Consider the following 12,475-nt stretch of genomic DNA (forward strand, 5'->3'; position numbering starts at 1 on the left):
ATAATAGGAACTGAAAACAGCTTTTAAATATTATTTGAATAGTTTCTCAATATTTCATATGAGTAACCTGCGTCCCAGCGAGGTTAGGAGACTTGTGAAGTTAGGAGACAAATAGTTGGCGTCAGATTTGGAACTATTTTGAGTCTAGAGCTCTATCAATCATATCTAGTTACTCCAAGGTAAATTGCACCGTTTTGCCAACACCATAGGGTAAAAAAATGAAAGTTTTTACAAATACGTAACTAAACATGTAACAATCTTTTAAGCTAACAAAACAATTATAAAGAGTAAGCTGTGCTAAGGAAGTTGTGTATTTCAATATAATGTGTCAATATTTAACCATTCAATAGCCTCGGGTATTAAAGGTGGAAGATATGAAGAGTTGAAATCATCATCCTTCAAATAGATGAATTATTTGAGACCAAATAATAGTAAACTTTATTTTTTTAAGTGGGTTGTTGCTTCCATCTATGACTTCAAATTATTGTGATAGATATAATAATTTGTGCATCAACATAATAAACTTTAATCACCCCAAATACTGATTTTCGAAAAATTGTCTTAAGCTATTATCTTAATATATATGACAGGATTTATTTATTTAGAATTTATTTATGGTTTAGGCCGGGCATGGTGGCTCACACCTGTAATCCCGGCACTTGAGGAGGCCAAGGTGGGCAGATCTACCAAAAATAGAAAAAGTAGCCGGGCATGGTGGCGCGTGCGCCTGCAATCCCAGCTACTCGGGAGGCTGAAGCAGGAGAATCGCTTGAACCCAGGAGGCGGAGGTTGCAGTGAGCCGAGATCGCGCCACTGCACTCCAGCCTTGGCGACAGAGTGAGACTCCAAAATAAATAAATAAATAAAAGCAGCTCCTTATTTTTGAGAAGCCCTATTGTAATTCTACCCTGGTCTTATATTTTAATAGTTCTTCATTATAAGTATTTACATTATACCAGGTTCTTTACTGTGTCAAACTTTTCAAAACTATCTTCTAGTAGAAACTTCTCCAGCTTCTCTTAGTTTTTACTTTTGTGAAAGTGAATAGTGGAGCTGTATATACGTAATCATTCTCATCTTCCTTTTTTACCCCCTAAAAAATGGTTAGTCCTGATAGACTTCAGCCACACTCTTTTGCATTAGGTAATAAAGAACTTCCTTATATTTTTGCACCTGTTTCAATTTTGGAGCTATCCTGTCTAAGTTGAGAAGCAATGGCAAGTCAATTCTTGAAAATTTTGTTGCTTTAGACGGAGGCTAACAAACGACGCTTGCTCATAAAGAGACCAAGATAAAGTGGGTTTGGGGCCGGGAATTCTGTTCTTGGATCTCCTGGGGACAAAGCCCACCTGTAACACCTGCCTCCATCATCTCCCTCCCTTCGAGCTAGCCAAAGGTGTGAACCCTGGGTCTGATTTTTATGGTCATTTCCAGGGATGCTAACGCGCCAAGTCACGCTCACAAGAAGCAGAGTGGGACGATAGCTAGCCTCTCGCCGCCCACCTTTTTCAGCACGCTGGGCCGAAGCCTAGTTTTGAAAATGCGCGCCCCGCCCCGGCCTCAGGGGTCACGCGCCTTCTCGGTGGTGCACTCTCCGGCCGGCAGGTGGCGCTGTGAGCTGGTGGGCGGCGCCAGCCCTGCGATCTGGCACAGGCGCCTGCGCCGCCGCAGGGGCCGCTGCTGGTTGGTCTGCACGTGGAACGTCTCCTGGTCTTGTTGACCCGGGCCCTTCGGAACCTCCAGCTTGGTCCGTTCCGGGACTGGACGCCCGCCATGGCGGCTACTGCGGCGGAGACGCGCGTGTTTCTGGAGGTGCGGGGACAGCTGCAGAGCGCGCTGCTGATCCTGGGGTAAGAACTGGGATTCTAGGCGCAGTGCCCAGCTCGCTTTACTGCTGCCCAGGGGTCGGGGGCTGGTGAGTCTCTCTCTGTACGAGGGATTTTGAGTTTCTTCTTTCCAGTTGCGTAGAGCCTCTCCGTCACTCAAAGTGAAGCTTTCCCCTGTAGTCGCCTCCGCCACTCCCACCCCTACTGACAGTGTGGGTATCTTTGGGGAGCTTTTTAGAAATTCGGGGTCTCAGCTCCACACCAGACTTATGGAATCAAAACTTATATTTTAACAAGATTTCCAGGAATCAAATGCACACTAAAATTTGAGGAACAGTGATGTGAAACACTGTTGGCAGTGCCCGGCGTTTCCAACGAAACAACGCAAAAAATGATGTGTCTGTCTCTCTTCGGGATCCTCCTTACTGGATCAGTTCCTATGTGTGAGCCTCTTGTTTTGTAAATAACCTCGGGTCTTTTCCTCCAAAACTGCTCTTTGCAGAGAAACCACACAATCATTCAATAAATGTGAGTTTAGTGAACCACTAAGAAAGCTTGCAGACTTCTTGCTGGAGCTCGTTCATTTATTCATATTCTGCGTTCCAGTGAGAACGTCAAACTTGTTATTCGCTACACAAACAAGTAACTTTTGGGGAAAATGTTCTCTATTTTGTTTGATAGCAGTTTTAATGATTTGTGGTCCCCTTGTCTGTTCCTTTGTGATCGCTGTTTCAAAGAGAGTAAGTTAGATGTTAAAATTCTGAGAATGGTATTACACAGTGCCGCAGGTAGATTGATGCTTAGTTTTTTCCTCTTCCCTAAATCTGCCAGATATCTGGTGTGGCAATTTTGAATATGGCATGAGAACTGAGTTCAAATGCTAGCTTCCTCACAAAATTAGAATAATTTAATCTGAATTTCTTCAGTCTTGAAATGGGAATAATAGTACTCTGAATGTATTTCTTTTTCTCTTTCAAAAATTATGAATTTGGACAAATATCTCCAATTCTGGTGCACCTTGTAGAGTAATTAGGAACCCAAACCCTATCAAAATAAAACAAAAACCACACACACACAACAAACCCTCCCTTCCTCTCATGCAGGGGCCTTTCACAGTTCCCTTGGACTACCCTCCTTTGTTTAGGCAAGGTACGCCGGTGGCTCATGCCTGTAATCCCAGCACATTGGGAGGCTGAGGCGGGCGGATCACGAGGTCAAGAGATCGAGACCATCCTGGCCAACATGGTGAAACCCTGTCTCTACTAAAAATACAAAAATTAGCTGGGTGTGGTGGCGCACGCCTTTCGTCAGTCCCAGCTACTCAGGAGGCTGAGGCAGGAGAATGGAGTGAACCTGGGAGGCGGAGGTTGCAGTGAGCTGAGATTGCGCCACTGTGCTTCAGCTTGGCGACAGAAAGAGACTCCGTCTCAAAAAATAAAAAAAGAAAAAAAAGAAACCTAACTTTCCTGGACTTAGTTTTGCCATTTCTTGAACTACTTATAAATGGATTAATACAATATATACTTTTTGTTTCTGGCTGCATTCCTTCCATAATATTTTTGAGATTCATGTTCCATCTATGTGGCTGCATGTATCAGTAGTCCATTCCTTTTTCTTTCTAAGTTTTCCATTGTATGAATATACCACAATTCATTTATCTGTTCTCCTATTGCTGGATGTTTTTCTTGTTTCTGGAGTTTGCTTATTGTGAATATAGCTGTCATAACACTGTTGTATAAATCTTTTTTTGGACATACATTTTCATTTCTTTTTAGGTAAGTACCTAAGAGTGAAATTTCTGGGTCATAGGATAGATGTGTGTGTTGCTTTGTGAGAAATTACCAAACAGTTCTCCAAAGTGGTTGTACCAGTTTACACGTTCAACCAGAAAAAAAATGAGTTTCAACTGCTTTACATTTTGACTTACATTTAGTATTGTCAGTCCTTTTAGTTTGAACCATTCTAGTGTGTGTAAAATAGTATCTTGTGGTTTTAATTTTCATTTTACCGATGACTAATAATGTTGAGTGCCTTTTCACTTGCTTTTTAGCAATTCATATATGTTCTTTTTAAAAGTATCTTCTAATTTTTTTTTGCCCATAATCAGATTATTTGTCTTGTTTAATTGAGAGCTCTTTATACAGTCTCAAAACAAGAGCTTTTTTTCTCATATAAATGCCTTGTGAATATATGACTATTCTTATCTGTGACTTACCTTTTCATTTTTTTTTTTTTTTTTTTAAGACAGCGTCTCACTCTACTGCCCAGGCTACAGTGCAGTGGTGTGATCATTGCAGCCTCAACCTCCTGGGCTCAAGCAATCCTCCCACCTCAGCCTCTGGAGTAGCTGGGATACAAGTGCATGCCACCATGCCCAGCTAATTTTTATATTTTTTTGGTAGAGATTAGGTTTCACCATATTGCCCAGGCTGGTCTTGAACTCCTGGACTCAAGCGATCCTCCCACTTTGGACTCCCAAAGTGCTGGGATTACAGGTATGAGCCACCATGCCCTGCCTCGTTTTTTTGATAGTGTCCTTTGATGAACAGAAATTTTAATTTTAATGACGTCCACTCTATCGTTTCTTTATTCCTTAAGGGTTAGTTTTTGTGGTGTCTTAAATCTTTGCCTACCTTAAGGCTGTGAAGATGTTTTGGCAGGTTTATTTTCTAGGAGTTATATCGTCTTAGCTTTTACATTTTGATCTGTGATCATGTTGAATTCATTTTTGTGTTTGCAGTGAAGTAGGGATCAAAGTTCTTTTTTTGGTATAACGATATTCATTTATTCTATCACCATCAGTTGAAAAGGCCATCATTTCTCCCATTAAAATAACTCAGTATCTTCATGAGAAATCAGTTGACTATACTGTTTGCATAGTGTGTTTTTTCTACCTTTTTAACTTTTCTTATGTCTTTCTGTATAAAGCAAAAAACTGTAAAAATATTGTATTTCCCTAAAAATAGCATAAAACTGTATGCTATTTTTAGAAATATATAGTTGGGTGATTTTAAATCCGTTCTGATGATCTGTATGTTTTAATTAAAATGTTTAGTATATTTTATAGTTAATTTAAATATTGGTGTTCTTGTTCCTAATTGCTATGGTTTGGATGTGTTTTGTCCCTATGTTTTGTCACGTTGATCCCCAATGTGGCAGTGTTGAGACATAGGGCCTAGTGGGAGGTGCGTGGTTCCTGAGGGCAGATTCTTCTTGAATAGATTAATGCCCTCCCATGGAGGTGGATGGGTGAGTTCTCTCTCAGGAATGGATTAATTCCTGCCATAGTGGGTTGTTAAAAAGAGTCTGGCTTCCTCAGTTTACATTCACAGATGTAAAGATCTATTTATATTAAGATATCTTAGCATTTTGGGATAAAATTTGGCCGTTCATTTGTTCAGTCCACAGATGTTTATTGTGTTCTTACTCTAGTGCCAAAAATTCAAATTCTAAGTGCTGAGAATACAGCCATGAACAGTAACAACAGCAAAGACAAAAACACCTGCCTTTGTTGAGCTTAGGGTCTAATGGTGGCAGTAGAGAAGAGGCGACAGAGAATATACAAAATAAATATATATTTGATAGAAGTGGAGAAAAAATTAAACAAAAAAGGAATGGGGAGAAAAAAGTTACAATCTTTTATTTCAAATGGGAAAGTAACATTTGAGTATTAAACTATAAGCGGTGAGGTGTAGAACTGCCATACCTGGTGGGAGACAATTTCCCTTTGAGAGAAAGTGAGTATGAAAGGGCGCCTAGTTCAGAGAGGTGCGGGTGAGTTCGGGGAACACGTAGTAAAAGATCTTATGACGGTGTGCTGGTGCATGTTTAATAACCTACTCTCCATGAAAATAAAACAAACAAAAAAGACAAACTAAGGTCTTGATTTGAAGCATTTGTTGATTTCTTTAGTGTGAATACTTTCACCACGTATGACCTTCAGCCTACCAACTGGGTGAGGTGAGTTGACCTGCTTTGCAGAACTCCTAGAAGTTTAACAACAGGTTCTCCAAAGCTTGTAGCAGCAGGGCCTGCCATACCACTGTGCCTTATGGATCATCGAAAGGACTTTAGCTTGTAGTTAGAGTGAGAGATGAAGTCACTGGATAGTTTTAAGCAGATGTGATACCTGACAGAATACAAGTCAATGGTGAAGAAAGCCTCAAGTATGAAATTACTGTATGAACTATGTCAATAAAACTTAGTCTTAAAGTAGGACATTCTCCTAAAGAACCGTCATCCAACCCTCACAACTGGGAAATGTGTTGCTACCATCTTACATCATTCATGTTTTGCCAGTTGTCTACATAACATCCCTAATAACAGAAGAATCCAGTTCAGAATAAGGCATTGCATTTCACTGTTATGCTTCCTCTGTCTGTTTCAATCTAGAAGAGTTCCTCATTTTCCATTGACTTTCATGGTCCTGACACTTTGCAAGATGATAGTATAATCATTTTGTAGAATATCCTTCCATTTGGATTTGTCTTATGTTTCTTCAAGACAAGATTCAGATTTTGCATCTTTGGCAGGAATATAACAGAAGTGACGCTTCCTGTCAGGTGGCACATGATTTTGCTTTGTTCCATCAAATTGGTTATGTTAACTTTGAGCACTTCAGTAAGATAGTGTCTGCCATGCTTCTCTACCTTCAAGTTACTCTTTTTCTCTTCATAATCAGTAATTGGAGAGGTATTCTGAGATTATGTAAATACCCTGTTCCTCATCAGAGTTTTTATTTTATTCATTTGTGTATGTCAGTAAGGATACATGATTCTTACTGTGGGTTACTCAGTGGGTTTTATTGTTTATTTTATTCAGTGGGCTACTTTTTTGCTCATATTATAACATGTGGCCAAGGAAGTCCTTTCTGGATGGTTTCTGCGTCTTTTTTGGTAGGTCCCTGTCATTCTTTGATTTCTTCATGTTCCAGTAACACGTTCCAGGCTTATTTCATTCTTTCTCTGTTACAGCCCTGGATGTAGTCATTTTACTAAGGAACTTTGTTTTTGGTTTGTTCATTTCATTTTTTAAAGTAGAAAATGGCCTTTACAAACCAAGATCTGGGCACTAAGTATACTCATCACTGTTGGATGTCGCTTCTCCCAGAACTAGGGTATGTGTGTATGACTTATATATGATGTCTATGTATGGTTGTGCCTACATACCTATGTACATACATGCATTTACAACTATCTATATTACTGTATCTATTTGTAAACATTGAAAACCATGACTTCACACAGGTATTTCTAATTCTGCCCCACCACCATAGGGTCTATTCTGGTTTCCTCCCTTTCTCTTTTTGTAACTCCATTCTCCCACAGTGAGAATCATGGCCCTCATTGTCCTAGTGGCATTTATTTATTTTGTCAGTCTCCCTCTATGTAATTAATATTCTGCTGGCATCCTTTGCCACCTCCCCCTGCTCATTGTTGACACTCTCCTCACCTGCTTGGACCCTGTTATGGACTGAATGTTTGTGTCCCCTCAAAATGTACATGTTGAGGCCCTAACCCCCAAAGTGATGGTGTTAGGAGATGGGGCTTTGGGAGGTAGTTAGATTTAGATGAAGTCTTGAGGGTGGGGCCCCCCGATGAGGTTAGTGTCCTTATATGAAGAGTAAGAGGCACTGAACTTCCTTTCTCTGCCATGTCTGTTGTTTAAGCCACCCATCTATGGTATTTTGTTATAGCAGCTGAGCTAAGACAGGCTCTGAAACCCCATCCTGAGCTGGCCTCACCTCCTGTTCAGATTTCCTCCTCACCTGTCTTGGGATCTGACACCCCTGCTGAGTGGTCCTCCTGGTGGATGCCCTCCACAGCCTGCTTGGTTTCTCATATCCATGCTGGGCCACTGTGTCACCACCCTTGCATTGATGCCTCCCTTGCTTGGCCCTATGGATGCCCTCCACAGCCTGCTTAGTTTCTCAAATCCATGCTGGGCTACTGTATCACCACCCTTGCACTGATGCTTCTCTTGCTTGGCCCTATAAAATGACTAAAGTTTTTGGGACTGGGAAGAAATGTGATAAACCAGAGATGGGGTAGCAATGGGGACTTAGGAACCCAGTGGTATCCCTTGCGGCACTTGGAAGTGTCAACTCTACACAGTCTAGTTTGAAAGTCATTGAGGTAGCAAACGGACATTGTGTTATCTTTAAAGCAGTGGTCAGAGAACTATGGCCCATTGGCCAAATCCTACCTGCAGCCTGTTTTGGTACAGCCTGTGAGCTAAGAGTTGGATTTTTCTTCCGTATCTTTTTTTCTTTTAGACAGGTTCTTGATCTGTCGCCCAGGCTGGCATGCAGTGGCGTGATCATGGCTCATGCAGCCTCCTGGGCTCAAGTGATCCTCCCCATCTCAGCCTCCTGAGTGGCTAGGACTACAGGTGCGTGCCACTATACCCGGCTAATTAAAAAATTTTTTTTGTAGAGCCAGAGCCTTGCTATGTTGCCCAGGCTGGTCTCAAACTTCTTGGCTCAAACCATCCTCCCACCTCGACCTCCCAAAGCGCTAGGATTAGAGGAGTGAGCCACCTCGACCTGCTGATTTTACATTTTTTAAGGGTTGTTTTTTAAAAAATAAAAAGTAGAATATGTATTCTACTTTGAGACCATACATGGCTCATAAAGCCTAAAATATTTACTATCTGGTCTTTCACAGAAAAAAAGTTGCTGACCCTTGTTTTAGAGGATCATTATTTCTTAAACACCATTTCTTGAAATTGAACTTTTGACTCGGGTTTGAAGCTGTCATCCCTGCAAAAAACTCAGGTGCTTAATATTCGTTATTGCTAACTAAGTGCAGATCCATATGCTTTGAAAAGGAACTAGCCAGAAAGTAGCTGTAAGATTTTCTAAGGTGTATTTCTAAGGCCTAACCAAGATTCACACCTGAACACACGGTCTGCCCTCTGTACTCGGATGACACTCAAGGAAATGGCTCGCTGTCTGCACTTAGTTGACACCATGTGGATGACCTGCTGTCTGCACTTAAGAGGGAGCCATGGTACTTTGTACCTCTGTTGCAGTGCTAAGCCTATTGCAGTTTCAGAGGAGGATCATTTCCATAGATGCCTTTATCCCCTCTATACTTTTGATACCTGGGGGCTTTTGACAGGGACTGTGTTTTACTCTTTATTGCCTATACTGAGTAATTTGTGTTTGCTGTGAATTGGGTTAGTAAGTCCTTTCACACCTGATATTCATACATCACTATATCATTTTCTTCATTCTTTTTATTCTTAAAATTGACAAGTTTTTGTCTTGTATCATTGTTTCACTGAATCTTGGTCTCTTTATTAAAATTTTATATATGAAATAACAGTACTTTGCTCTGATTTACTATAAAACATTATTTTAGCGCTCTTCTCAGAAGGAAGAACCAAAAATCTGTCCCAGGACTTGCATATTATGGTGACGGTGAAGGGCACTCTGACCAGATCTAAATCTGGTGTAGGTTGCTTTCCTTTATGATCTGCTTGCTGCTGTTTTTCTGGGGCAGTGACTTTAGAGCCCCTATTGAAGAGGAAGAAAGAGATCCTTGGCTATTTTTGTTTCTTTCATCATGTGGTTTTCATTGTGAGAAATAATTTGTTTGGGTTTTGTTTTTAATTACCAGAGAACCGAAAGAAGGAGGTATGCCCATGAATATTTCCATAATGCCATCTTCACTCCAGATGAAAATCCCTGAAAGCTGCACAGAAATCCAGCTTCCAGCAGAGGTCAGGCTTGTACCTTCCTCTTGCTGCGGGCTACAGTTTGTTGCTGGAGATGGACTGCACCTGCGGCTGCAGGCACAAGCAGAATTAGGCACAAGTGAGTAATATTAGCACTTCTGCTTCTGTATTTACCTTTTTGTTATAAACAGAAGGTGATTTTTCCTTTGATAAGTTGAACTTTTCCTAGGTGAAGGGGTTGAGAAGCTCTAGGGTCTTTGTCAGCCCTGCCAGTTATTGGCTGTATGCAATTGAACATGTTACTTAACCTTTCTGAGGCTTCCTCCCTCCCTCCCTCCCTTTCTTTTCTATCCACAGCAAAATTGAGCAGAAAGTATAGAGATTTCTCATTTACCCACTGCCTTGTTTCTTTAATTGTAAAATTTTCTGGCTCACGGATGGGAAGATTAAATCAGATGGCAGTTGTATAAGACCTGATTGATTTTAAAGCATTACATGGAAATTTATTCATTCAGGAAATATTTTGGTTTGTGCTATGTGCTAGGCATCAATCTAGGTGCTGGGGATACAGAAGTGAACAAGGTAGGGGAGGTGTCTGCTCTCATGAAGCTTACATTCTAATTGGTGGGAGTGGATAATGAGCAAACAATTTAAATATTAAGAAAAGTGTTATGATAATATAAAACAGAATAATGGGATAGGGAGTGACTAGGGTTGGCTGAAGGATGATCAGTGAAGGCCACTCTGAGGAGGTGATGTTTGACCTGAGTCCTGAATAAGGAAATCGTATCCATGTGGGGACAGTTCCAAATAGAGAAAACAGTACACAAAAGGTCCTGCAGTTGAGTTTGATACTTAATTTGATTTTAACTTTTACTATGCCTGTTATATTTACAACATTTTGTAACTGGTATAATGATTCGGTAAGGCAGTAGAAAATTTGCTTTTTCTGACACCTCAGGGTTATTTACTGAATAAAATTATTGGTTCATTACATCTATTACAATATATGTAATATATGCTTTGGGGGATTAAAATTATGTCAAAGGGGGAAACAGTCTGTGAAAGACTTATGTAATATTTGTTATCAGAGAAAGATTGTAATTCTTTCAGCTGCACACTGACACTTCGCTGCTGCCTCATCTGTAATAAACCTTTCATCTGAGCTGTGTGGATCCCGGAGATGGGGTCAGGAGGAGTGTTTGGAAGAGCCACTTAGGAGCTGTTGAGTATTCCCCTGAGTCTCTACTCTTGGCTTTTGTGAGGAAAGAGTAGAGAGGGTTTCATTTCTTTTTTGCTGGAGAGCAATTTTTGCTCAAGTCCAGGGTTAGTGAATAACTAGTTTGAGTTGGGCAGGGTTGGTTTTAGGAACAAGGGGTAGGGAAAAGAGTTGTCATGGCACTTAAATGTTGTAGGATAAATGCTAGGAATGCCTGTTGGGATAACCATAGCAAGAAGGTTAGGGTCACCGAGCTGGGAAGTAGACTCCCTGAGTGCACCTAATAATGGGCAGAGAAAGTGCTGTTTCAGGGAAGAGGCCATGGGAGGCTGGATGTTGTGTTGTCATCACCTTCTCCTTCACAACCGTTACCTCTTTTACAAGAGTAACCACAGCAGGAATTTTGTGTTGGATCCTGAGATTTGGGAAAGGCAAGCATGAAAGCCACAGTGGAGTGTTTCCTGGGACTGTGATTTTAGAGATGGAGGAGTAGAGACGACCAGGGACATAGTACTGGGTTTTTGCCCATCCATCTTCTGTATTCTGTAACTGAATATACAAATATCAAAACTGGAATTATTTTTAAAAATTTAAATCTGCAAACGTTGTTTAAACTATAGGACAAAATAAATTGACTGCTATGTGCTGATTTGCATATTGTTTGTGTTCATTGGTCTCCTATTTCTTTATACTTTTAATATATTTTGCTCAAATATCTGAAAAGGAAAACTATCAAAGGCCTGTTCCCAGTGCATGAAAGAGTATGCAAAACAGATTCCTCAGCACTTAATTGCCTGAGTGCTTTCCATATAATAGATGGTGTATAAATATTTGTGGAATGAATAAATATGAATAGATATGTAGTGGTGTGAACTTGAATCAAACTTTTGTAGGAAGTGACTTGAAAGTTTTAGCCTTCAGTTTGTGTTTCAGGGTTTTTAAAAAGATGACTTTTCAATGCTAAGAACACCCTTTTAAGGACAACTATAGTAAACATCATACTGGTATACTGCTATTTTGAGTGTCAAACTGTGACCCTCGATGTGGAACTAGCTACAGTAGGATCTATTAGAGCACACGCATTAGATTGATCCCCTGCAGCAACACTCTCCCAGGATTCCTCCATATCAGAAACTGAATTTTAAACCCGACCCAGTGCATCATGCTGGGTGGCCAGCAGAGGGTAGTGTTTCACTGAAAATTTGTTTGTGGGTCTGGAAAGAATATTTTGGATTCCTAGGTCTCCTTTTAATCTGCTCAAAGTTAAAGAATAATACTATTTATTTCACCTTAGTGCTATAGGGATTTCTGGCCAGCCCTTAATTTTTAATTGCCAAGGCATAAACCTTCTAGCATCAGTTTTTTTAAATCTTAAAATACATACAGAAAAACAAAAACCAAATCCACATTGCTTGATTCTGATGGATATGACCTCATTTCTTTAATTAGATTTTTACAGACATAGTTGATTCTTTTAAATGAAAGTTTCCTTATTTCATAAAAGAAATAATGGAAACTAAGGGAACATACTGCCTTATGCTGCTCTTTCTCATAGTGTGAGAAATATATATTTTTCCCCACAGCTTTCAACGTTTTACCATAGCTTTCATTAGAAATTGATTTTGGATCTGGGAAAACTGGACTCTTTTTGGAGCCATTTCATTCCCAGGGAGGTGTCCAATAAACATTAGTTGGAGATCTTTGTTTGTTCATATGGTTATATGCTAGATTGGACATAAACCTTGTTTAA

At 40.2% G+C, this 12,475-nt stretch overlaps 1 protein-coding gene across 6 annotated transcripts in view; it reads left to right on the forward strand.

Annotated features, from left to right (window-relative positions):
• The first annotated feature begins 1,649 nt into the window (after positions 1-1,649).
• Positions 1,650-12,475, forward strand: part of UBE3D (ubiquitin protein ligase E3D) — a 181,085-nt gene continuing 170,259 nt past the window's right edge. For 4 of the 6 annotated variants that reach the window (XM_058434914.1, XM_032152458.2, XM_032152473.2 and 1 more), the window contains exons 1-2: positions 1,683-1,850; positions 9,449-9,645. In XM_058434914.1, coding sequence (XP_058290897.1) covers positions 1,774-1,850; positions 9,449-9,645 — 274 coding nt within the window. In that variant the 5' untranslated portion in view covers positions 1,683-1,773. Of the gene's footprint in view, positions 1,851-9,448; positions 9,646-12,475 lie in introns of all 6 variants that reach the window. The other 2 variants (XM_032152493.2, XM_058434921.1) reach the window with 1 other exon arrangement.

Source organism: Hylobates moloch, unplaced genomic scaffold (assembly GCF_009828535.3).
Source record: "Hylobates moloch isolate HMO894 unplaced genomic scaffold, HMol_V3 SCAFFOLD_2, whole genome shotgun sequence".
NCBI lineage: Eukaryota > Metazoa > Chordata > Mammalia > Primates > Hylobatidae > Hylobates > Hylobates moloch.